Source organism: Phalacrocorax carbo, chromosome 7, assembly GCF_963921805.1.
Source record: "Phalacrocorax carbo chromosome 7, bPhaCar2.1, whole genome shotgun sequence".
In the NCBI taxonomy this organism is placed as follows: Eukaryota; Metazoa; Chordata; class Aves; order Suliformes; family Phalacrocoracidae; genus Phalacrocorax; species Phalacrocorax carbo.
Genome location: NC_087519.1, coordinates 11,519,450 through 11,547,143, shown reverse-complemented (window position 1 = coordinate 11,547,143; position 27,694 = coordinate 11,519,450). Strand labels below are relative to the sequence as shown.

At 43.6% G+C, this 27,694-nt stretch overlaps 1 protein-coding gene and 1 long non-coding RNA gene across 4 annotated transcripts in view; one reads left to right on the top strand and one right to left on the bottom strand.

Annotated features, from left to right (window-relative positions):
- The window catches only part of HOMER2 (homer scaffold protein 2), a 57,535-nt gene extending 40,681 nt beyond the window's left edge, over positions 1 to 16,854 (bottom strand). Inside the window, exon 1 of one of the 3 annotated variants that reach the window (XM_064456307.1) lies at positions 16,674 to 16,854. In XM_064456307.1, coding sequence (XP_064312377.1) covers positions 16,674 to 16,765 — 92 coding nt within the window. In that variant the 5' untranslated portion in view covers positions 16,766 to 16,854. Of the gene's footprint in view, positions 1 to 13,121; positions 13,337 to 16,673 lie in introns of those variants that run through there. The other 2 variants (XM_064456310.1, XM_064456309.1) reach the window with 2 other exon arrangements.
- Positions 16,259 to 20,015, top strand: LOC135314278 (uncharacterized). The gene is made up of 2 exons (XR_010373738.1): positions 16,259 to 16,499; positions 17,540 to 20,015. It is a non-coding gene; the product is annotated as an uncharacterized LOC135314278 (long non-coding RNA).
- The last annotated feature ends 7,679 nt before the right edge of the window (positions 20,016 to 27,694 follow it).

Genomic DNA, 27,694 nt, shown 5'->3' with positions numbered 1-27,694 from the left:
CAGCTCCTGTTTGCCCTGCAATGCAAACAGTCCTCCTTACACAGGTATTTCCATGGACAAGTTTACTTGGAAGGATGGAAAAGCAACCCTGAGCGATACAGGGCAGAAAGGGTGAGCGCAGAGAGAAGAGGGAAGGCCTTAATATTTGGTATATGATGGGTAGGAGAAATGGCCCAGAATGACAGGCTGGGCTAGCAGGGGACTTATTTTTTCTCTCTTGAAAAACATAGAAAAAAAAATGCAGGCACTCCTTAAACTGCATTTGTTGGTACTTTGCTAGCCAAGCCCTGCACTCCTGGCTGGTGTTCCCTGCTGCAGGGTGGAAGTGCAGGTACATAGACAGGTGCAGGGAACAGCTTCTGAAAAACCCTAAGACTAGGAGAACAGAAATTACACTGTCCCTAAAAAAAAGAGGAAAGAAGAAAGAGAAACAGCTATTTTTTAAATATAGTTTACTCAAAGTCCTTCTTTTTAGTCTCTCAGCTGCTGAAATTCCTATTTCGTAGGCAGACCGATCTTGTGATGAGGCTGAAAAGAAGTGCTGGATCTGGCAGCAGCACTAATTGAGGGCAAGGTCATGCAACTCATTCAAATAACTACAGTCATGATTTTCTAGTGCCCACTTTATACTAGATTTGATATCAACTCACCTCCAGAAATATACTAAATTCATGCAAAAAAATCCATCGTTTCAGCTCCCTTAAAGAAGGCATTATTACAGGCATTATTATTTCAACAGAAAGAATATAATTAGCAAAAGTGCTTCTTGCATTTGTAGGAAACATAATAGTTCCAGATACTTAGACAGAAAAATTAAGGAAAAAACCCTAGCTAGCTGAAGAGGAATTGTCTATTAAAAGCACAGGCATTAATTAAACTCATTTTTTATTTGTGGCTGAGTTAAGTCCAAAAGAATAGATCTTGAGGACAAAAGCTCTTGGTATGAAAATCATTGTAACATCTGTAAGGTCTCACAATACCATTACGCCTTTACAAAGTCAATATACAAATTAAAAGGCTTAACTTGGGCAGTGAAAAAGCTCACACTTTGGTTTTGGGCTATCTCCAGACAGCTATTAACCTTTCAAGACACTGTGAATAAACACTCATACGTAAGTGACAGGAACTGAGGGGACCCTGAACTAATCCTCCACAGGTAAGGTCATTTACTAGAAAAAATTAGTTGAGGCACGTGTGTGTGAAACCGGTTGTATTACTCTGATTATTTCAGAGATTTTTCTTGAGAAGAGGATCCAGAAATTTGCACCCCCGGTAATGTTTACATGGCCTGCCATTTGCATGAAGTCAAACCCTATTAAACCGAAAAACACACTTGTACTCTGTTTACACCCAGCACCTCTCCTAACCTTGTTGACAAAAGAGGCTGCATCAGCACATAAACAGAGCCCCAAAGTCTTCCTATTTCTCTGGATTGGTTAAAAATCACATCCTGTGGGTTCGCCCCAGCTCCAGTAGAGTTAATGCTTTTAGCACAGTCTCCTCTGTGGCACAATGTTTGCATTGTAATATTTCAGCAAGAGATTGCCATTGTAAATTGACAGTGTAAATCTTGGAGTAGAGCACAAGTCTTTCAGAGAAGGAGAGCAGCCTCCCTCTGTGCCTTGCCCAGTGCCAGCAGTCCCCACCCAGACACAAACCCAGCAACCACTGGGTTTGTTACAAGTCCCCGGGCTCTGGCTCACAGACCAGAGTGCTCACACCAAAATTTAGCCCAGGCAGCTGGTGTCAGGAAGGATGAAGCGCCAGCACACATTAGCCTTACATTTTACATGTTGTGGGCTGCTCTGTAAAGCTCTCAGTGAGACCCTCTGCTGCAGTGCAGGGAGGATTGAGCAGCAGGGACCCCACAGGAGCTCATTACGGTGAGGCGTGCAGGACTGAGCCCACCCAGGGGTGCCCCATGTGCAAGAAACAGTCAGCACACCCCCACAGGGCACACGTGGGCCTCTGGTGTTGTCAGAGCAGCCAAACCAAACCCAAACAAATCCACAGCTCTGCAGCTCTGTGCTACCATGAATTTTCTCATGCACAGGTAAAACACCATGGGGGTTGGCTGGTTAGTTTTACAAAGGAGAAATAAGGAGCCAGTGTACAGATCTGAACTGTGTCAAGCTCCTTAAGCGCCATCCAAAAACAAGAGGCAGCATTTCTCAAGCGCTGCCCAGGGGCCCCCAGCGCTGGCCTTGCTGGGGGAGATGAAGTGCTGACAGCCCCAGCTGCTCCTGGGCCTCCTCACCCCACTTCAGGCACCATACACATCTAGAGTTAGCATCGGTGAGAAATTATCAAAGTGTGAAAAATAATGTAAATGCAATGTTGGAGGAAGAGAATAATTTATTTTGCAGTTGTAAACCAGCAGGAAAATCCTTTACCACGCTAGTGGAGTCATTATTATTATTAATAATCCTTTGCACTATACCTTCTGTGTGGCAGAAGGCTGGGGATGCTTTGAGGTTGTGTGCGCTATTTGGTGTTTGTTTAAGAAATGAAGAAATTAAATGTCAGAGGATATATGATCAAAAACATCGTACCTACAAACCCAAGATTGAAGTGAAAGATCATGTGTGTGTTTGTGCATGTAAAACCCACTGATACCACCAGGGCAACATCCTCATGTTTAGGACCCTTTCTTCTCCCATGCTATAAGAATTTGCATGGCAGATGAGGTTATCTTTGCACAAAGAAATCTGAAAAGTTGATTTTAATCAGTAGCATAATCAAAGCCTCACTATTGCAAAATAATATGATTAAACACTCCATTATTTCAAACGCCACAGAACTAAGCAGATCCTTGGAGGGGAGTACTTTTGTGCACTAATCCATGCATGTAATTATGATATGCTTTCCCATACCCTATTCAAATGTTCCCCCCTGAGGCTTTTCTTCCACTGATAGCAGAGGAAAAAAAAGCCAATCAGTTCAGTTTAAAGAACAAGTTGTATAACTCTCTTTGATCTACTGCCTAAAGGATCAAATGAGGACTTCTACCAACCATAACGTCAGAAGAAAACGATAGGGCTTTGCTTGTCCCAGTGGCCACTACCACATGCAGGCAGCACAGGCAGGGCATGGTGTGCACCCTGTGCTGGGTACACACTGTGACCAGAGATGCTGCCAGAGCCCCTGGGCTAATAAAACTCAGGCCTGAGTGCTTTACTAGACAGCAAGGAAAAGGGTGCCAACAGATGGTTTAATACAAGGATGCATGCCTTTAATGAAACTTAAGCATGTAAAAATTAAAAGCAATTAAAGAATAAGAAATTTACTCTGTAAGGGATTAGAAAGATGCAAACCAATGTCCGCGCTGGATTTCGGTACATGCATCAACTTGCCCATGCTGAGAACAGCACAGGGCTGGCAACAGCACTGCCATGTTTAAACAGATCTGTTGCTACCAGCCTCCTTCTAGAGCAAACCATCTAGAAGACAATAAAATCACCAAATGTAGTCAAGACCACCAAAAAGCAGCAAAAAGAGGTTCTAGTGCAAGCACATCCCCTGTACTCACAGCCAGGAACCCCACAGCTGCAGTTGGGAAAGGGCAAGATGCTGGGCACAAACGACCACAGCTAAAGCCAGCATCACTCCTCACTCAATGCAGTTTAAATTAGACTATCTGGAAGAAAGCAGATTGCCATCTTCTGGCAATTTTAATGGATTAATAGAATCAACAACCAGAGTATTTTGGTTGCTGCTAGCACACAGGCAGCACCTCTCTATGGAACAGGGGAACACGGTTCTTGAAACAAATGTATTTTCTAGCAGCCAATAAGATCATGGAATGACACGTTTCTTCTACTTCAAGATAAAAATACAAAGGAAATTTCAACGTTATTCACTTCAATCTTTAAAAATATAACACCATCTGTTGCCATCAGATTTACAGTACAGATCTCAGATACATACATTTATTTTTTTGGTGTAAAAAGCTGTTAGCAATCCTAGCACAAAAGTGAAGATCCTCTGGTAATCTCCTGACCTTCAGACAGAAAAACTACTAAATCCGAAAAACGTAACCAACAGGTTATACATGAGAAACGCAGTACCTTCAAAACTAAAAACCCCACCACTCCCCCCTTGCCACAAAAAACCCCACACCAGTAAAATCACAGAACTAAACCCCTACAACTTGCTAACACTGTGGTAAAGTAAACTGCACATATTTGCAGGGAATATTGGGAGAAACTTATCCCAGAAATTCCTGAACCTCAACAGCACCCTATTTCTGATCCCCACAGTCCTGCTCCCTTGGCACTTCTGATTTCTGCATGCCAATGCCTCCAACTCTGTCGGTTATGCAAGGTACAGGTTATACGAGGTGTGGGCTATGGGAGGGTTTAATTTCAAGTATCAGCATTTTCCATGCAATGCAGGTTCCATAACTACAGGCTATAATGCAAATATGCAAAAAAAATTACATTCTTATGTCAGCAGAGTCTCAAAAGTTAGTGTGGGCTGGCTGAAAATTTGTAGAATAAACAGAACAGAGAACACGTTCTTATTATAAACTTACTATGCAAGATGAGTCCAGGTAATATGTAAAACCAAATAAAAAGTTGAAGTTATTTTCTGGATATGCATTAACCATTACAAATCTAACCTAAGTTTTAAGGAGGCTGACAGTCCTGAGCAGCCAAGCTAGGACATCTGCCAGGGGCTACCTCTGCAGCAGCGGTCAAAAGTCAGACTCCTTATAGTGTCAGATCATTTGTCATTTTAAAATAAAAAGGCCTTGACTTTATTTCAAAAAATTATTCACTCTGCTGAAAAGCCATCTTCTCACTTTTCTGAAGTCTAACAAGAAACCTTGGAAGAATAAAAGCTTACCTATATGATGCTAATGATCCCATTTCTCTTGTTTCTAACATCTAGCCTTTTGTGCCTTGGAAGTTAATACAACAGGAGAGGATTTAATAATAATTTCCCCCCCCCGTGACATACTCTGTCCTGCTGGTATTTCTCGATTGAAAGACTTCAAGTAAACCTGGCTTTGCCTTATAAAATTAAGGTCTACTAGACACAAAAATCCAATTAGTGCTACAAAAATTAAGCCATAACATTTCCTCAGTCTCATTTACACCAATACATACCTTTTTTTCCTCCTGTCAAGGGTGAAGGACACAGCTGAACAACGTGGTTTTTTCTGTCTCACTTATGTATTGACTGTAATAAGGCCAGACAGGTAGGCCTATACAAGTGCTGATTCTCTCAGCAGCCAGAGTTGCCAGGACTGGGAATATTGTCACTTATAGATTGATAAATGGCCTACATGGACTAATTGTATTCAGCATCTCTGGACAGATGGCAAACCTTACCGCCATATGGTGATTACTTCCACGGCGCTGAAAGTATTTTAACACTTACCAAAATGTTTAAAGTGATGAGATGATCTAAAATAATTTTTCCAAAAAACGATGGGCTTGGATGGGCCAGCACACTGGGGTTGGGCTCCTTCCCAGGATTTCTGTTCGGCGCAGGCTCAAGAGCCTGCGGGTATTGCACAGTTATTGATGAAACCGGCTGTGTACTGGGTCCTCAGCTAGAGCACAGTGATTCTGTGATAGCCAGGGGATAACATGCCTCATTTTAGCTATTCTGCATTGCCCTTATTTAGTTGCCACTATTTGCTGCTTGATAAGCCGGCTGCCCTGTGAATTGGCAACACTGATACATACACTTTCTTTTCCTGGTATTTTTTTCTAAATCCTTCTCTTTGGCTGAAAGCACACTGAAGTTATTGTCCTATTTTTAAAGGTAGCCACATACCCAGGCCCGGTCCATGCAAATGCAGCAGAGGACTGGCCAAACCACAGACAGCAGGGTCTCTGCAGTAGGGTTATACAAGCACTATATGTATTTAGCTGTCCACATGTCTGCTCCCAAAAGAGGAATCAACTGTGAGAGGACAGACTATGCCCCAGCAATCCTGTGAAACAAAACAAACCGGCTGGATGGCGACCAGAGGCTCATCCTTCTCACTGCCGGCTGGATAAGCCATTGGTAAGTTCTGCAGTGCTACTTCAGCATGAAGCCGGTAGCTCATCATATTGACCAAATGCAAACAAAGCACTCTATGGATAATATGTCAGGCTGACACACATCCCAGATGACACAACCTGCTTATGGCTGTGTCCTTTACTAATACTTTTGCTGTGGGGCTCTGAACCTTTTATGAGATCTATGCAGCAGTGAATTCACCCTTCAAAACAACGGGAGAATGCATGCAGGAGACCTGGTCCTCTTCTGCTCTAAGTTACTGCTTATTTATACCAAACAAATGTGAGCAAAATCAGCCCAATAAATTCTAGACAGAATTTTATGCTAGAATAATAACTGATATTACACAATTGCAATTATTTTTGCATCATTTTCAGAACAAAATTCTGAACATTTGTTTTAAAATAGGATTAAAAATCATGTCTTGTATTCCACAGTAATTTGTTTTGAGTACACTCTCATGGTAGGAGATTCCTTGCTAATGGAGTCAGACACTTCCTTTGCTGGGGGAGAAAAAAGTTTATGTACCAGTTTCCTCTATTTGCTGAAAGTAAAATAGAGCAAGTCAAGAGCTAGAAGCTGCACTCTTTGTAGTCCCTGTGATCTAAAATTAGTGCCTGGTGTTAGTATGCAGAATGGATCAAGTACTTACTCAGCCACTGAGGATAAGGTGCCAATTGGTGAGAAATTCTTAGTATGCTTTTTGCACGTTCACACTTTAGCACCCTAAGAATCAAACCGATTTGACTTGTAAGGCCTCTACTACAGATCTCTCTGAACACAGTTTTCTTTTAGCAAGCTTTACCACCCCCGAAAGGCAGCAAAAGAGCATTTCATTTGCCCATTTCTCCCTAGACAACCCAGACTAGCCCCATGTTTTTCCACGTGCCCCCCCAGACAACGCTTTGACCCAGGCTCAGAGCTGCAGCCGCCCCAGACACCGGCCGGGCTGCCCTCCCCGTGGGGAACTGCAGCAGCTCCAGTGTCACCATGGGGGAAGGAGGAGTACCAAAAGGAGACAGAAAAAGGAAAGAAAGGGAGGAAAAGTAACTTAAGTCCAAGGTGCAAAGTCTGGTCCACCCTGTTTAACTCATGGAAATCAGTCATTCTTTTAAGGAGAAACAGGCAGCACTGAACCATCCCAAATCATTCCCAGCAGTGGCGCATCTATTTTCTCTTCTGGCCAATAATTCAGAGGTCATCCTGTAAAGCACTGGATGAGCATAAAATCTTTCCAGTACAACCTCATGTCACTTACGCTAATTTAACAGTTATTTGAAAATATGTTGCAAATTAGCACAGCGTTACTTCAATATTTCATGGGAGAAGCCTTATAGAGTCGCACAATATTGCTCTATGTCTTAAGGACAAGGATGCCAATTCATAAGGCAGGGAGGAAAGACCAAACAGGGAATGCAAAGTGGATTAGATATTTTGATTTCATTCCAAACTCTAAGCTTAAAATATAAAAACTTTGGCAACTTCTCCCCCGTAGAATTTGAAATGCTAATTTCTAACTCAATGGAGAAAGGTTCTTGAAAAGATCCGAACAACACATATGCAGGATTACTGCTCTGAGACCAAAAAATTTAGGCCTTCCCTGTAGAGGGAAAAGCAGGCAACCACAACCGCAGGAAGGTTGTTCACCCCAGGCTTCATGAGGAGCTCTGTCCAGCTGAAGAAGGAAGCCCTCCGCAAAACCACAGGCTTTGCAGAGAAGTCTGGGGAGGCAAAGTATGGCGAGAGAGATTGCTGGGAGCATCAGGGTGCATACAACTAAATACTTGAAAGCTGATGCATCTTCCATAATATGCAATTTTGAAGGTCTCAAAGAACAGATGCCCAGAACTTTCTATCCAGGGAACATCTTTGAGGATTGCTCAGAAACTTTAAAGATGTTATTTGTCCTTTGGATCTCAAAAGACAAATTGGAATTTCACGTTATGCACAATCACCCATTTCCCTGCTCCAAAGCACAGATGAAGGTGGAAGAGACCCAGGGGGAAAGGAAAGCTCCGCGAAGAAGCATGGACTCATGCACATTTCTGGATCTGCCTGGGAGGTGAGCAGCCTCAAATCTACCCCAAGTAACTCCCAAACCAACAGCTCCCTTCCTGCAACATGGGATCTGACCCTTGCTCCACGGCTATTGTGTTTCATTGTAACTGTGATTAGAGATTCAAGCTTTTAATTGAATTTTCTTGAATTTGGGTGGGTGTAGTGAAGTGTCAAATCCCTGTTCTCCGTCAAGTCAATTTCTGTTTGTCTTGAAAAGAATCAAAATAGACTTAAAAGTTAGCATTTTTAGAAGATCCCTTAAATACAGGTTTATAAAGACCACCTCTATAAACAACAGACAACAGAAAATTAGCTATCTCCTGTAATGGACTACATAAGTGACAAACAGCTGTCAAACAAAATAAAATAACCATGAAAAGAAAGCGCTCTCATTCATCCATGTGCTGTACAATTTTAGGTAACTATATCTCCTTTATTTTTTCATAAAGGAATAAATTTCTCCCTATCCCAGCTGGAGGAGAGGGGATTATTATGACAATCATTGGATTATACATGTACATAAGTAGAGCCCAAAGATGCTTTTATTTCCTCCTTGGATACTGAAGGGCAACAGTTGTGCCCTTGGGTGTACACTGTGCCCATGAGCGCCTTGGGGCTGCCCTGCCTGGGCAGAAATCTCCTGGCAGAGGTACATCCTGGTTAGAGATGGGGTGATGTCAAGGCAGAGACAGCAAGACAACTACACTGTTGCCATCTTTGCACTGGTGTCTGGTCTACCCCCCAGAACAGAGCTGCCTTGTCTTTAGACATCACCATCTCCAAAATAAATAGTAATAAGGTGTCAGACTCTCCCCAGGTTTACCCACACATCCTCCAAGCAGCCCAGAGCCCCAGCGCGCCCCCGAGTGCTGGTCCGTGATATTTTGCACATCTCCTCTCAAAGCATTTCTCCCATTTTTTTTCAAATGCTCTCTCATTGACAGATTTCAAATTCACAAAACAGATCACATGTTCCCACTTAAACAACTGCAGGGAGACATTTTAGATGTGTGCAACAGATTTATAGTGGGAAGCTGGAATATAGAAGCCTGATCAAACCAGGGAATGAAACAAAGGCAACTACAAAGTGTTGCTGTTACATGGTACAGGGCAACTCACCAGAAGTGAAGAACTTGAGTCAGTCACTGCAATGCAATTAATGAGGGAGAGACAGTGTGCATCTTGAAGTACTGTGTTTTCAAAAGGAAAAGCCTTGCTGAATACTCCCAGCTCTGGCTACACTACCTGTCCTTCTTCCCGGGATGAAACAATCAGTAATGAATATTGAAAATAAGATGCTCAGACATCCACATAATAAAATTAACATTTCCCTTCAGAGCCATGCACGATTTAAATTTTATATTTTTTTTCCCTCCCCAAAATACAGCGTTCCATACCTGATGAGGAGCTACTGCAAAGTGTTAAGCAGAGGCAAACAAGTATTTATAGAGTGAGTACTCATACACACCATTTCACAGTCCACAAGGAAGGATCCTCAGTACAACCAGAAGTAGCTTTATGAAAAAATATTGCACAAGCTGGCTACATATTTTTAGACATATTCCAAAGAGGCCTTTGCTGTCTTGCTGCACTGATGTACTAAACCTCCCATGATAAGAATGCAGTTACAGGTCTTCTACTATTTTAATGCAAATGCTAACAGGGAACAACACCTAGCTGCTCTGGAGGGCTCTCTCAGGCCCCTTGATGCGTAAGCAGAAGATTACAACTTCTACAGAAAATTTATTCTTGAATTGCAGCAGGGTTTGAGTTTCTAAATCCTGTAGGCTGCAGTGAAACCTCCAGACGGAAAGAAAACAGTTTTTCACTTCAGAAATTCTTAGAGTCTTGCATTTGGATAAGCCACATCAAATAAATAAAATCAGACTAGTGGGGGGGGGAGACAGGAAGGGAGGATGCATTGCTACTGAAGTGAACAAGCTTTGCACAGTAACCAGCAATCACTTCTGCTCACACCTCCATTGCCAGGCCCTCTTTCCCCTATGTCAAATCTACTCGCTCTTCAGCATGATAAAGCCACAGTTGTTTTGCAGCTAAAGCTCCCAGTCTTGCCAGACTTCAACATGAAGCCCACAAATCCTAAAACACCTACGCAGCAGAGCCTCCTGCTCCCCTATGAGTCATTAAGCAGGCTGTCCCGCTTGGTGATGCCATTCAGCAACATAAATTTTTTTAAACAAATCCTAAAACGCCTCAAGCATCAATTATTTAAAATATTATCTTCTTCATTTTAATCCTGACCCCAGTAGCAAAATTATCATTACGAAGCATTTCCAAGTGATGCAAGAGGGCCCAATAGCCTCTAATAGTTGCTACGTCAATGAGGAGTAAGCAGCCAGCTACTCCTGTCACACATGAGCTAAGCACAGAGCATCCAAGCCAGCAGCAGCGGGCAGATTTCTCTCTTACAAACAGGCAGAGAGCAGCCAGGATGTGTCATCAAAAATATAATCAAAGATCAACTGCATCATCCAATCTCATCTTGTACATTTTGCATGAGTACATCTTACACAGCCCCTGCTCACACTGTCTCTAACCTATGCTGGGTGATGCGTGGCTGGAGCACAGCAGTAACCTTCTCTGATGCTAATGGTCTATTCCCTGCCTAATTGCTCTTGCCATTAAAAGTGCTTCTTTAATGCTCAAGCTTAAACACTTCCTGTCTTCGTTTGAAGGCAATGCCCTTGTCACATTCTGAGATTTAATAACAGGATTGTCAGCTATTTACAGTGTACAGCTGAATTATCAGAGAAACACAGTTGAAATACATTGCCCTAAGCACATTTACATCCTAAAGAGCCACAACCAAAACACAGTATAAACAAGTCACACGCTGTATTTGCAGCGCACAAAGTGCACAGATGTGATGGACAGCATTCAAGGTGAAACCAGGCAGAGATTTGACTGTGTAGCAACCTTCAGGACCGAGGACCTTCCCACTCTGCACACACCCTATCACAAAGTCAGCAGGAAAATTAACAGCTGATTCAAAATGCTTATGCGTCCTTAAATACATGTTCATGGGTAAGGCGATTTATTGTAGACACTGCATTAATAGAGCCAAATAAACTAATAAAATGAATACACAGCACTGCAGAAAATCTAGATGCAAAACCAGGCTGAGGCCCTTGCTCTTGGGTTCTCAGCACACTCATTACTCCTTTTTGCCTGTTTCAGTTATGCTGGGAATGTGCTTGAACAGTTTAAGGCGCTGTCAGATCTGAACCAGTTAAAACTACTTTCAGTTTAAAGGAACTGAACATCAAATAATTTTTTAACATTTCAAACGAATTGTTATCAGGAGACCTACTCACCACCCTCTTTCCAAATAGAAATAAGGGCTTGAGGGACATCCCAACTTTGTGGAGGATATTTTATTTATAAGTTTTTTCTCAAGTGATAATCAAAGTAACAGTGGTAATTAGGTTAGTAGCTGAAAGCAACTTGACTACGATCACTCTCTTAGCATTAAGTCTTCTTTCTGTTCAGTCTTTCTACAGCATTGTTGATGTGAGTAAATTTTGGAGAAATTTGCACCAGGGCACTCAAACTAGTTGTGGTACTGTCAGATTTTTCCTATTATTACTTGCCAACCTTCGTTCTAGCAGACCCTATGATTTTTCTTCTTAAGCCACTGTGTCTTTCATGCCAATCATTCCTTCATAATTTCTTTCTGCTACTCTTTTATTAGTTTGTTTCATAATTTCTCCCGAACCCATGTTTCCTCTGGAACTTATTCACACAGGAGGTTTTTGCCCAAATTCAGTTACGTGCATCTATCTGCACTGCTACGAACTCCTCACATAATTGTGTGAGAGCTGACAAGGTCTCTCACTTGATGGCAGACTTGGATGAAACTCTCCAACATTACAGGTTTGTTCACTCACTTGAATGCAACCACACCAAAATCCTAAGGATACACAATTCCATATGACAGTCTAGCTATTTGCCTTTTTTTTCCTTCCCTCCACCCCACAGAGCTCCCTGTCTTTCTAATCTTATTTGTGTTAAATATAAGAAAGGAACTACATATAAAAGGTTTCGTACATACTGTCAAGGACAACTGAGTTTTCCATCATTTCAGTGAACCCAACATACTGCTCCAGAGCCCAAAGTTCTCTGGACCTGAATTTTCCGCTGGATTTTGTACAGATGCCTGTATCTGTTCACAGAGGTACCGAATTCTCCAAGTCAGAACGGCAGCCGTTTATACCCACTTTGCAAAATGGCAATAGCTACATAAGGAACCAAGGCTGTGAAGAATCAAGCATCCCCAGCCAGCTGCTTCAAAAATCATGAGATTAACAGCCTCAGTAGCTATCAAATCGCAGTCCCTTTCCTTGAACCAACACCATCACTGGTTGGATGATGCCTGATACAATCTACCCCCATGAGCTACGCTGGGAACTGAACTGAAGCTGCTGACCTTAAAACCTCAAAAAAGAGTCCCTGAGTTCACAGTACCAACTCAGCTGTGTTTGGGCATACACTCATCCCAGCTCTTCTTTGAGGGACATGGGCTTTGCAGTCAAAGCCGGGTGCCATTATCTGCCTGCCACCCCTGGAGTCCCAGGATGCCCCCTTCCCTCGTGGACAGATGGCTTGGCCAATCTTTGGAGGGAGCCAGCACAAGACTCCTGTGGATTTCAGCAGGAGCTGGATGATGGCCAAGGTGAACTTCCTCTGCAACACACTATTGCTCGCAATGGAGCTTCTTAGGTGAAGCTTATCACCATGGTATCTAAAGTACTGCTGGTACTGGGAACGGGCAGCTTCACCACAGTCCAAAATGTCTTCCTATAATGTTAACTTCATCACATCATCTGCTTCTTTCACCTTCTTCTTTCACCATCCTCCCATTTGTTTGCCTTTTACTTCCCAAATAAAACCACATGTTGGCCGATGGACGTTACTTAAAGCAGAAGGGAAGAGTGCAAGACAGGCTTTCCTGATGCTCTTAGATGTCACTGCATAATAAAAACATTACATATGACTGCTGTCAGAAATATAGTCCCCCAACGCACCTTTTCATGAAAATATTACAGGAGGGGCAGAGCTTTGTTCAGAAGTCCAGTCTCCTTAAGATAAAGTTACTTCATTGCTTGATCCAGACTTGGACACTTGCCTTTTCCCACCTTCCTGGAGGAAGGAGTGGTCTCAAAGCCCCACCCGGGGGAGGTACAGATGGATTCCAGCCAGATGGGACTAATTTACCACATTAGCCCATGTGGAAGCAGCACAGAGAAGCCATCTCATATCAGCCAAAAGAAATGTGTGCTATGAGCTAGTTCATCATTAACCTGTATAGCACACACTTCTACACTGGTGTACAGTGTACAATGTTGCGCAATGTACAGCTTTCTGCAATAATTTCTAACACTCAGAGGCCTGATTTTCACTTTGATATTATTTATAAAAAAGATTTTAAATTCAATTTTATTGCTAGAGGGGATTTAAATTAGTTGAGTTTTAATCCAACGGATAATATAGATAACAGCTTTGGCAGCAGTGATTTGCAGGTCTAATCCAAACTGGATACTTGTCACATGCATCATAACAAGAAATAAGACAGATAGGGAAATACAAAGATATGAAAGAAATTAAAACAGAAATTAAAATGTAAACACAGATGAAGCAGCTATGCAATGCCTCCTGAAATCATCTAATAACTAAACCTGAAGCATCTTTATAACCGGAAAGTTAGCTTAGATTGCTTAAACTGAGGTCAAATTGAACCAGACCACGGCTATTAGATGTGTAGGTACAGCTCACTAAAATCAGAGCCATAGACAGGCGAGCCACTTTCTCGGTTGTGCTAGCCCTTGGCTTGCAACAACAAAAGACAAATCAGGTGATATTTTCAGACAAAGATGTCTACAGCTGGAAATGCATTATGTTGTAGTTTTCAAATAGGTGAAGTTTAAGCTCTGAGACTATTGAGGTAACAGCAGTTATCAGATATGACAGGTAAAAGAAAACGGTAATTTAGGAAAAGATTTGTTCCCTTTAAAGTAAACATTTGTCCAGTGAGATCACTAACAGTGGCTTGACCCAAAGACAATGGCTTTCAGCCAGCAAGAACCTTTGCATTGACTTTAATGGGCACTGAAGCAGATTTTTTTTTCCCCTGGATACTTTGGTTTTTTACAACATTGTTTTCACATCCCCTGAATTACAGGCATTGATTTTTTTAAAACATGTAAATTACTTTTGTAAAATTTGACACCGCATTGCTGGCTACTAAGCTGAACTAAAACAACAGTTTAAATATCTCAGCTCACAGCTAATAAGCAATTTAAATAGCTTTGCTGAGCTCAAGTAGCTATATCAGGTTTCATAGCACCATCAGTCACTGCCAAATCCATAGGCAGCATTTAAATGAATCATTAGCAATGGCCACCCCCAGGAAAAAAAAAATACAAGGGAAAAAAGAAGAACAATATTTTAAGAGCTAAGAGTCAAGTTATTGTCACAATTTCTGTGAAAATGTGCCCTATGTGCGACACCAAAATGTGCCCAGGAGGCAAATCCCGCTGGAATGCCTGGGACAAAATATATTCTTTCAAGTAAGAAAGACCAAGCTCTGTGCTCTGATCACAACATGCTTCACAAAGGCAGATGAGTACTGAGGTGCCCATTTCACAGAAGGAAAAGCCGGAGCATGCAGAGGGGAAGGATTTGCCAGCAGAGATGGAATAGGGAGGAACTGCGGGGGTTACTCCTGTGTCATGTGTGCTAAGCCCGGCTGCAACAACACTATCCCAAACGTACTTCCAAGTTCTCTGTATCAGAAAGATGAATGGCAAGATAGCGACGTGAGATACCGGCAAAATGAATATTGAAAACCCACCTTGTCTGCACTCTGTACAGAGTGTACGAGTGTGTACAACCCACGCCAAAACCCTGGGAATGAATGATGCTGGGAGCTTGATCTCATGTGCACCAGTGTAAGACTGAAATAACTTGAAGTGAAACACATTAGATCAGGATATTGAACCAGACTGGTGAACGAGCCTCATACCTGCACAAGCCTGCATGATCCAACACAGCGTATGTAGCAATGCAGACACGAGCACAACCAGAGCACTCAAAAGCCTTCAAATCCTTCACAGCTCGAACAGCTCCACAGGCAGAGCAGGACCACGCCAAGCCCAGAGCTATGACTGACTTACAGAAGGGGGTGGGGGACCACGGTGACCTTTCACTCAATTCTCTCCAAACCACAGCTAAACTTCTCAGCTAACCTGATCTACCACTACAGAAACAGTTAAAAATGACGACAACAAAATTATTTGCCTTTAGAGGTGCCCAGGTGAAATGACGGAGGCAAGTTTCCCTGGGATGGATGTTTCTGACCATCCTGGACTCAGCAGGGCAGTGCAGCTCCAGCCAGGGTTTGATGCTTCTTTCTCCAACCCCAAGGACAGTTTCTGTTTTATTTTCCAGCAGAACTTTACAAAATTAAGAGGCAGATGAGCCCCTTATAATCCTGAAGTGAACATGGGGAGATACTCAGATCTTGTTTCTCCCTCTGCCCCTGCACTTCCATTCAATACTCAGTACTCCTGGGTATCAAATTCAGGCACACACATGGCATTTTAACACATTCTTTACCCATATTGTCTTGAATTATATCACTCTGACAATAATACACAAATCTACGGTGGTAGTTTGCATAGTTGGAAGCGGCATGAGGAAGCTCAGAAACTGGAGGATGATTCCTTGCCACAGGGGGGTGAGGAGAGGCAAGGAAGAGAAAAGGTGTAAGAGAACATAATAGGATAAAAATAAAGCAAATTAAATGTGTGGGTTTGGAATCCCCCAAGACGTTCTGGTCGAGAGAATTTCAAACCTATATATAGTTCAAGCCAAAACCACAATGTTAACCTCTGTTTCCTGATCTTTAGTTCACAAACTGCTCCAGTGCCAGCATTTGGCTTTTGTCCCCTCGTTAAAGTTAGAGGAGAAGAAAAAGGCAGGACTGATTTTTGGAAAGATCAAGACGAACTCTCCAAGGGGCCAGCCACCACATGTGATCAGAGACTCCTGGCACGTTAAAAAACAAAACAAAACAAAACCACACAAAACAATGCGGGGGGGGGGGGGGGGGGGCGTAATATCTACACAGATCAGCGAACAGCTGGCACAGTTCGGGCAAGTTCACCGTGTGCCCCCAGCCGCCGGCAGCTCTCGCTGAACCGGAGCGCGAACACCTGAGTCGCGGCTCCGACCGGCGCGCCCGGCCCGCACCCTCCCGGCGAGGGGACCGGACCCCCGGCCCCGCACCCGCCCCCCGCGCCGCGACACGCCCGCTTATTCCAGCGGGGATCTTGCCACCGGTAACGTGCCCGCTCCGGCGGTGGCTCGGGCGGGAGCCTCCCCGCCGCCGCTCCGAGCAGGCGGTAAGCGATTGATTTACACGTTACGAACCGCCGGTTTCGGGGAGCGCTCGCAGGGCGACCGGGAGCACCTGCGGCGGGGCCGGGGCAGCGGGAGGCGGCGCCCACGCGTGGGTCAGGGCGCGGGGCCGGGGCGGGTCGCGGCGCCCACGCGGGGCCGGGGCGCGGCGGACTCACCCCATGTCTCGGCACCTTTCGGCGGCAGCGGCACCCCCGGGCGGCTCCCCGCGCTCGGCGGCCAGCGGCGGCCGCGTCCCCACTTCGCACATGCGGCCACCCCGGCCCCGGCTGGCTGCGGCTGCACGGCGGCGGCGAGGCGTCGCGCTCCTGCTCCTGCTCCTGCTCCTCCTCCTCCCGCCGCCTCCCTCCTCTCCCTCCCTCCCCCCTTACATAACCTCCCTCCCTCCCGGGCGGCGGCGGCACCGAGCAGCTTCCCGCCGCACCCGGCCGCCCTGCGAGGTGGGGGCGGGGCGGCGCGCGCCCCCGGGGTCCCTCCGCTCCCCGCACCGGGCTCCGGCAAGCGGTGGCGGCGGGGGTTGCCCTGCGGGGGTTTGTGCGCCGTGTGGGGAGGGAGAAGCCCCGGCGGGAGCCCTCAGCATCTCCCCCTCCTCCTCCTCGTTCCCCGGTACCCGCGTCGCGGGGGGCGCGACCCGCCGGAGGGGGACAGGGCGGTGAGAAAACTTCGGGTGAAGTTGCGGGGGTGTCCCCCGGGCGGCCCCGCCCGCTGCCGTGAAGCCCCCACAGCCATGGGGACAGCGCAGACCGGCGGTCCCGGACACGCTCCTCCCGGGACCAGATTCCCCGGGATACCGGCTGCTTCCCGACCCGCTGTGCCGGGACCGGCTGTCCCGCACCGGGGGCGCGCCCCGCCGCCGGCCCCTGCCCCGCTGCGCGGGCACGGCTGCGGTCCCAGCGCGGCTGCCGGGGATGCCCTGGGGACCCCGCGGCGGTGCCACTGCCGAGGGATGGAAGGATGCCTGGCGAAAGGCGAGCAGGCGACTCTCCCCCACCAGTCTTTTCACGCTTTTAATCCGTTTTCCCAGGGAAACGAAGAGAGCGCAGAGCGTGCCTGCCCTGACGTCCCAAGGAGCTTTCGAGCCACTAGGCCATTTCAGCCACATTTGGGCCCCGGCAGACTCAGCCCCACGGTCCTGATGTGGGTCTCGCACCCAGCCCCCAGCCCGCCGCTCGACCCAGAAGTGCAAATTCCATCAGGAGTGCAAACAGGGGGGCTGCTCCCCTTTTGGCCCTCCTCAGCCCCCCTGCAAGTCTGTGCCAGGCATGGTCCCAGAGCTATTACTCCCCTATAGGTTTCATGAACATAGAGGGATCGTTCCTTTTGACTGGAGGGAAGATTGCACTAGTGCGGAAGAGTCATGGCTGCCCAGCCACGAGCGTGACACTGACATCTGAGAGGCAGCCACAGGACACAAAGCCACAGGAAAGCTGTGGACCTGCTCGTGTGGCTGTTCGTAGGACGGTGCTACACAGACACAGTTATTTCGTGGGGAAAAGACGCTCAATTCACACATAAGTTCTCCCACACAAAGTTATAATTAATACCCTGCCATCAAGAGTGATTCTTTTCTTTTTTTTTGTTTAATCTCATGTTGATTTATCCTTTCTTTCAAAGAAGGTTTAGAGGCTGTGGGAAAGGCTTTATGTTTGCTTGCTTTAACTTTGTGTGTAATAACTGGGGTTGTCCCCAGTATTACCTGAGGACCTCATGGGAACCCTCAAAGGAAAACTTCACCAGCAACCTAACACCTTCTAGCCATGGGCAATGAAACTGTCTCCCACTCTGACAGACAACTATTTCCTGATGTCTGGAACACCAAAATGGAATTTCAATCCCATTCACTCAAATAAACTCTATGTCATGGGGAAAGAAAGCAGGGTGAATTACACAGACATTTTCAAAAGGCCGTGGGATGACACCACTCCAACATATCTGCTCTCTTTACCATGGTCAGATGGTTACTGTGGATGTTGAAGGAGACTCAACTTGCATTCAAGAGTGTATTTTCAACCCCAATTATAAAAAATGCTTAAGCTTATGGGAGCATAACTGGCTGTGAAATTCACATGATACAAAATTTTGTATATTGCTTTTGTTCATAAGGTCTTTCCATTTGTTTTATGATCTATCCAGAACTGTCTTCTAGAAGAGACAGAGTTGTGGTCCATTTCTGAAGGACCTTGAGACATTTGGTCTGGCAGACAGCGAGTTAACCAGTTTTCTGCTCATATCTGGGTTTCTGTAAGCGCACTCCCTTCATCTGAAGTACCCTCTATTCTTCTAAATGGACGAGATATTCCTCTTTCTGAAGTGTGGCACGCTGTTGTTGTCTTCTTATCTCTGCCAAAAGAAAGGATGAAGTCCTGTCCTCAATTTAGGTCAATGGTAAAAGTCTCATGGATTTGAATGAGGCCCAGATCTCATACAAGCTGTTTAACATTATCAATATTGAATGAAGCGATTGCTCTGCAGACAGTTCCATCTTCAACTTCTCCGCTGTCACAGAGAGTCTTAATTCATGTATAGTTCCCATTGATTTACATTATTTTAGTATAATTTGGTATTCAATTTTCTTAAAGTATTTTGAGTTATCCGTAAATGGGAACTATAAATACGCTATCAAAATTAATCAGTTCTTAAGCTTTCATATGTGACATGATATTTCACTTCCGATTTGGCTGCGATGCAGGATGTGTACATGATGGTAATTCAGTCCTCATTTAGTATTCGCCAGTGTGCTCTTATTACTGTGGCACAGTTCAGGAAGACTCAAAATACTGAAGGCACAGGATCCCTTGGTATGATTGAAGCTGAACAATAAAAATATCCACATTCTGTAAATGGATGTAACTTCTTCAGATGAGAAATTTCTCCTATTCCCACGGGCCTCCTAAAGATATAATTTTTTGATTCCTAGATACAGGGTGAATATCCTTTTCAGAAAACTGATCTAGCAATCAGGAGTATGTATCCAGACTGCATTCTGAAAAGCAAAGAGCTCAGCAGTCTCTTCCTCTCTGTCAGTTTTTCTGTTTTCTCCTTTCACTGTTGTCCTCTTTTGCCACTCTGTTTTATTTTAGATACAATTTCATTTCAGGAATCCTGCTGGTTTTCAACTATTATACTTCAAGACAGTCTTACAATCTTCTCCCTATTTCCCATGGCAGGTAGTATTAAATAAAATTTTCAATACTGTGATTTTCTCTTTTTTCTAACTATACTGATTAAATTTGCATTTTTTTTACCCCAACAGAACCATGCCATTCCCCCCCGCCCCTCCCCCTTTTTTTTTTCTTTGACAAATAACCAACCATTTTCAAGCTTTAAACATTATCCAGAAGTTAACTAAAAAAGCTTTGGGGAATTATTGATTTTTACTTTTGAAACAGAGTATGAGTTTTCAAAGTCCCCCAATGAATGAAGAATTAATGTAATTACAATTCACTGAATATAAAATTTTAAAGATGAGCAACTGAGAAAATAAAGGATTTTAAGTCAGACTGTTGAAAACTCTCTGATTTATGATTTTTGTTGTTAAAACCTACTTAATCCAATCTCTAATAAATGGTTTGGACAAAGAATCTATTTATTTTAAAAAATCAACACTCCTGTCCTTTCAATTAAAATGTCAGAGCTCACAATAAACATCTGAGACCTTCAACAAGTCCCCCAGCAAAACCGCCAAATATTCATGTGATTTCCAAGGTAAAAGCCATTTTCCTCTAAGGCAAAAGCAGTTCTTCTCTACTCTCCTCCAGAAATAATCCAAGAACAATCATTCAGGACTACTTTCTGTGTCTTTAGAAGTACAAAAGCAGCCCATTTTTAAAAGCATTTTGTCAATCATCTTTAAAAGAGTAGGTTGAACATCCTCTTATTATTCTTTGCAGTTTATTCTTATATGTATAATTACTTAGTGCCAGGAAGCTCCTGTCTAAGTGGAGTAATAGGAGGTACACAAGCGATCTACCTCACTACCTCACTTATTTACAGTTGTCCTGTAAAATATGCAAATATCTGTTCAAAGCAGATTTTTATGTAAATGCAAAGAACTGTCATTGTCACCCTTTAGTATACGTTGCCTTCTCAATGAAGACAAATACACAGCTAACAAAAAAATAATACTAAATAAGATTTTAGAGAGAAAAAACATAGATATATAAAGAAAGCCAACAAAACCAGAATCATGCCCTACCAGCCACCACAGGACTCCCAGACTTGAATGTAACTACCCAGTACAGTGTTGTAGTCTGCAAAATGGTAAGAGGCTGATGGATTTCTAACAATACTGGTGTAGTCAGAAAGCATCTGTCAGCTTTAATAAACAATTTGGGACAGATCCTGTAGGCATCCTCTGTTCTTTGGTCCACTAGAAATCCAGCCTGGGACACATCCAGGAGTGCACACTGAACCTGAACATTTGTAAAAGTGGTCCCATACTTGGAGCAAACCTTGTTCCCTTTAACAGACCGGTTTCTTCGTACTTACAAGGTAAGACAGAGAAAACAGGTACTCCTGATTCTCCTTCTTAATGTTCTCATTGATGTAGACATTGATTATGTCCACTGCACTGTAAAGTAAATAAGGTTGGTCGCTCTTCACATGACAACTTTTTTCTGCACCTAGTAGGTCTTGCTACTCTTCTCTGAAATCATGCTAATTTGAACTGGTTTTGCAATGGACAGACTGGCACCTGCAGAGTAGGTAAGGAGCACTGCATGTAGAAGTCTCCTTACAGCTTGTATTTGAGTCTATGTACTGGTTTCATATACATCCTAATACTGCTCTCTTTTTTTGGAACACACATGCGTGAGTGGGGATCTCCATAAAGCTACTCACAGCAATCCACAGGTCTCCCAGCTGATGAGCTGGATCCTGAATTAACCCTCAAAACTGTACCAAATGCGTTCAGTTTTTCCCTTCCAATATGCAGCTCCTTGCATTTCATATGTCACTTTAGAAGTTAACAGCTTTTTCACTCAAAGTTTATTCTGGTAATTTTCTTTTTAAATCCCCAAACGAAGAAAAAAAAAATCCATTTCTTTTGTGAGTATAGATGACGAATCTGGTTTCCTTCCAGGCTTACATCACAAAATTCCATTTATTTGTGATTTATAAAATGGACATTAGAGTAATCAGGCACTGGTTATGCAGATGGGGTAGATTAGTTTTCTTCTTAAGCTAATTCAGGTCAAAATTTTTGGTGCTGGTAGGCCAAATTATAGCAGAGATAGGAGAAGGAAAGAACTATACGCTTTGTCTGTTAGAAGCAGGACCCTCATATCGTGACTTGGCTGTGACAATGATGGTGACAGTCAAGGCTACTAGTAGAGAAGCAGATAATATGGAAGGGAAAAGATACATTTCTGGTGAAAGAAGCTTAATTTTCAAACATGCAGAATTGCACGACCATTCATTTCAGCAAATCATTTTGCTCACATGTAAATTTTCTTGTAGCTCAGGAGTTTTTAATTCTCAGGCCCTTTCTACCATCTGTAACTCAATCTCTATTTTTTAAAGAAATTGCAGACATCTGTTTAAATACCCATCTCTTCCGTCACATGGAATTTTGGATTCAAAAAATCTAAGCTCGAAAATAATACTGAAGTTGGGTTACATTTCCAAGCAACCATGGGCTGGCATTTTAAATGCTGCCTTTTTAATTAGCCCATTCCACTATACTGGCTGTGTTGAGCTCTGCGGTGCATGAACAACGTCTGGTGTGGGTGTGGGTCAGCGAGCGACTCGGTTGTGCTGCCACAGGGGCTGGGAGGGCAGGAAAGGGGGGAGGTGGAGAAGACCCCCCAGGCTTATTGCAGCTGGCTTTCCTGCAGCAGGAAGGGGGTCAGGCCTCCAAGGGGGCTGTGAGGCCAAGGGCCCATTGCTGAGCCCAGGATTCTGCTGCAGTCCTGCATCATGTGTAGAACTAATCCTGCCCGTGAGACTAGAGCCAGTTCAAGGAGCATAAGCAAAACTGAATTTTGCTGCCCCACACCTGATTTTTTGCAGCGGTTGGGTACAATTTCAGGGTGTAATCAGGTACATGTGGGGACGGTGATGGGTATGGCAAAAGGAACGGGAGGGCAGAGAAGTGGGACCCATGGGAAGGGATGAGAAGGCAATGTGGAATGCTCCTAGGGGCTGTAATGAGAAAAGTGTTTTTTTTCTTTTTGCAGTCTGTCCTCCTCCAAGACACCCTGCTTCCCCCTCTCCTTTCTCCCAGGGTCCTGGACATGCCAGCAGTCAGATCTTCACCCCCCAGCTCCCTCCCTGAAGGGTCATTCCCCACTGCATCCCCACCCTCACTCTTCCCAGAAAACACTACTCCCTTGTAAAGTAGGACAAGGGAAGAGAGGCTAGGGCCAGACTTTTCAGAACATTTTAGTTCTGCAGAACAGCTTGCCTTGGCTGCTTGTAGGAATTTAGATTTCAGACTAGTGCAAAGTACCTCATTCTTTGTGTTTCTTTAGAACTTACTCATAGGTGGACTTTGCCCCTTAATCAGGTCCTTGCTTGCCTTACTGGGAAAGCAAGACCTTTTCCATGGGTACACTGGAGGTCTGATTAATTTACATTAATGCCCAACGGCTTGATAAAGGTTTACATGTTTCCTGTGGGCAGAGGTATCTGAACCCCTCACCTGGATGAATTTCTCAAAGGACTGAGCAGTACAGGCAGAGTGCCAGGTGGGAATGAAGCCACATGGAATTTCAAACCTATTTACAAAAACTGATAGTTGAGGTATAGCAGTGAGCACCCCAAAGCTCTTGCTAAATCTCCTAAGGGCACAAGTGGTACCACAGCACAAGATTTCTCTCCTCCAGTTGTGGAAAATATCTTGAGTTCAGGGAAGCCAGACCTGGCTCAGACAGATGAAGTTGGAAGTGCCCAGCTATGGGTGTCTTTCACAGACAGGGACAACTTTCATTTGTGAAGGAAACTATTTGTCACCACAAAAGCTATGTTTTGCACCATTCTCTGAAAAAAGTGATGAGTGTTTCACCCTGCAGACTGTCCTATGGAAAGCAATTAAAATGCATTTAAGAAGTAGGCTAATATTTTTATGCTTCCAAAATGCGTTAGAAAAAAAATAAAAAAACCCTACTGGACTTTATATATACCACTTTCAAATAAAGTTAAAGACCTTGACTTATACCAGTCCTTATGTCTAGGTCCTGCTAAACTACAAAAATTTATCAATAACAAAAATGAAGCCAGAAGGCCACAAATCATGCAGAATTTGTTCTCTTTTTACTAGACTAATAATTAAAATCTGGAAAAGTAAAAAAATAGTTATTTGACAAAAGAACAACGAGAATACAGCTCCCACAATGAAAGATGCCAGGGATACTTTGATGTGGAAATGCATTTTAAAATAATCTACCGGGTGGCAAGTTGGGCTGCATGTCTTGTCTAGATAAAACTAGCTCAAGGGGAGCTTTTGCATTCCTAATTCTACCTAACATAACTTTGTTCTGCAACAATATTTGGATGACAAAATACATAAACACTACCAATCCATTTAATAAACACAGTCAGATTATTTTCAGCTCCATATTTTGCTTGTCAGAAAGTATTTACTGTCAACACTCTTAATCCAGTCTTGTGTAATTCTAGTTAACAGAAGTGATAATAGTGCATGTCTAATAGTAAACACAGATTCCACTTTTCTGGGGAAATTTCATGGTCCTCGAGAGGCGTATAAAACCCACATTTTTTGAAAAATCAGAGCAAATTTTTTAGTCACTTGCAAATATTAAAAAAAAAATTTTAGGGACATGTTTGCAGATCAAGCACCTGGAAGAGCACTGGGTTTTGAAGAAGTACCTAAAGGATGGGAGGCAGCAGCAGCCATGCATTAATGTCATGTTAAGTTTTTCAGCCATAGTTCAGTTAGGGCTTTGGAGCCAGGGGAGGCACACATGGTCCAGTTCCAGGGCACTGCGATGGGAGATGACAACAAGCATGCAGTTACAGAATTCAGTTTAACTCCATGGGATGTGGTGGAAGGTGGAGCAGATCACTTAAAACTTCCAGAAAAGCTTTGAGCTACGTTTTGTTTCAAATTCATCTTTAGCCAAGAGAGAAATATTAATATACACACATCAAAATCTTTTCTACATACTTGAGAAAATGAAGTCGACCCTATCAAGTATGGATGACACGTATCCTCTATTTTTCATTTACTGTTCATTTGCAGAAGAGCACATGATTTATGTTGTGAATGTACCAACATTTTTCTAAGTTTAAATTGATAGTTTTCCTGCAGGAATAGGCTAATCTTCATCCATACCCGCCTTTAATAATATTTATTACTGTTCTTCTGCTCCTCAGAGGCTGACTGAATATTCCCTCTATGTCCATCTGGTGAGTACGCTTTTCCCAGAATAGTCCATGACCACTCTTTACTATATTTTCATGAGCAACGTACTATTATTATATTTGCATGGAAGAAGCTAGGCGATCCTGCAAAAATGTTTTTCAGTGATATCACTTGTCCAACCTGTAAATTGATTTACAGTTTGAAATGTGACATCGTAAGTGGCACGTGAAGACCTAAGCAGGAAATATTTTACAGTCCCTTAGGAAACTAGCCAGAGTAGCTCTATTTTAGATCCTCTGTCTGTTTCTCCAGAAGAATTAACATTTGGTCAAAGAGAATAACCCACAGCTATTGCTACTCAGTATTCAACTTTCTTCCAATATTTAAAGCTGAATTATTGATGGTTTTGAGAACATGGCTTCTGAGATATAATTCCATGCCATTAGCTGGATCAGGAAAAGAGCAGGATCCAGCCTTGAAAGCACAACAAAGCATTTTTGAATGCATAGGACATGCAGAGCCACAAATGCCAGCCAACCAACACTGCTTAAAGCCACATTCAATGAACCGGAATTTCCTGTGCACAATAACACCTGTTGTGACAAGTAACTAGACTCTTGAGGAAACAGCCTTTAAAATGCATTGTCCTCTCCAGCTACAGGGATTCTCACTACACAGGCATTTCAGCAAGGCAATGCTTTGCATTTTCATTTGTTTTTACACGCAGGTATCTCAAAACAGTAATGTCCACACAGAAGCTGAGCCTTCCCCCCCGATGCCAATGGAAAAAACCCTTCTTTTGACTTCACTGGGGTCATGATTTGGTCATAATTCATTAATCCTCATTCCATTCCAGTGAGACAAGTGAGGGATATATGGAGATCACTTCACACACCACTGCAGCAGGGTTGTTTCTGGAAAATATCAGCCTTTCCAAAACAGAGAGGAGCCCAGCACACTGTTTGGAACAGGATGCAATGGCCAACACTATCTCCATCTGGAACAATACAGGAAATGCTGATAACCAGAGTGGCATCACTGAAAATAGATTCTGGCCAGCACACAAGGATTAAGAGCCTTACTTTTCAAAAGGTGCGCTGGGAACTTTAATAACCATAAATAGTCAGGACTTTGTATTTGTGCCTCACTGGAAATATGGCAGCACTCACAGGACAGTGATTCCTCATACCATGCTGACGCATTGCTTCATTACTGAATCATCTGCAGTTTTTAACAGGACTAACGTGACTTCCGAGTCAAATGGAGAGCCACAGCGAAGTCCTGACCCTGCTGAAGGCAGAATCACAACAGTACTTGGAACCAGTGGAACAAGGATTTCTCTCCCTAGAAATAGTCTGTGAGATCTGGCAGCAACATTTCCTATCAGAAAGCAACTGTGAAATCTTTGATATCTTATGTAACTGCCATCCTTAAATAAAATGTATATCTAGTTCATCATTTTTTCTCCTGATTTAATTAGAATCTTGCTTACTTTTTCAGGTTGGCAAAGTCTTATCTTGCAATATGCTGCAGAAGCTACTGCTTGGAGATAAACGTTTCCTTTTTAATTAAAGTTTTTGCTTAGGAAGTTTGTGGTACCCCCACACCAGCATTTAAGACCAAGAAAATAACTGTGTATTATTCTTAAAATGAGCAGCCATTGCATGATATGAAACAATCACATTCAACATATCACCAAAAATTACTGCGTGGTTTTCGTTTATGTGTGAGATTTTCTGAGCTTGTTTTTAATAAGCCTCCATCAGAGGCTCCATCAGAACTTTGCATTTTCCATGATAACATCTCTGTAGTTTTTTAAGTTTAGACCATTCTGCTGCACTGGTTCCCAACCAACGTTAGAAAGCAGCATTCAGCTGAGCACTAGCACGCTAAGCAGCTGGTTGCCACCACAGCACAGCTTCAACAGGCAGGGCATGGGATGGGAAAGAAACAGCCACAGCTCAAGAAAGTGGTGAAGAGAGACCTGAAATTGAGAGGGTGAAGGAGGGCCATGGGAAGAGCAGCACTGTGGAAAGGTTCCAGGAAACTGCCACAGGAGTCCAGGGCAAAGATGGAAAAGGAGTTACAGCGGTGCTGGGGCAGGCAAGGACACTGTGCCTTGACAGCCGAGGCAGAGGTCTCGGGGAGGACAGGAGGGGATGCAGAGGGGTGTCAGTCACGGCATAATCTCCTGAAAGATTAGGAACCCTTGTCTGCTGGAAAGAATGATCTCCAGTCCTAATTTAGTAACAGGAGGGAGAGTTATTACTGCTAGGAGTAGTGGTAACCTAGACCGCCAGACAAGGACCAGCCCCAGCACAGCACAAACATAAAATGAAAAGATAGTCTCTGCTCCAAGAGTTTCCAGATTTTGTGTAGGGCAAGGGACAACACAGGGACGCACAGGGGAGCACATGGCAGTAGTGAGGTAATGCCAGAACAAGGAGCAGACTGCAGCTTTGCAAAATCCTGCAAGCTTTTCTGCAGCTCAGCTAATTCACTTATACCTTATTTCACTTTAGCACAGCGTGGTCTCAATACAGATTGGTATCTCTGGAAAATTCTGGTTTACAATTTAAAAAAAATTACTTCAGATTAAGAAGACACTTTAAACATGAAGTAGTACAAAGTTGGCCTATACTTCAGCCCTTGCTTTCTCTAATGGCCCTTAATCTTAAGGGGAACTGCAGAGAACATTCAAGAACTCTCCTTACTGCAAAGAGAAAAGAAAGAAGGCAGACAAATTCCTGTGCTAACAGCTTCTTGGTAAAGCCATCTGTGGAGAGCCCTGTTTAGTTTCTAATGCAGGCAGCATTACTTAGACCAGTTCCCCTGACCTGAACCTTGAGAGGGAAC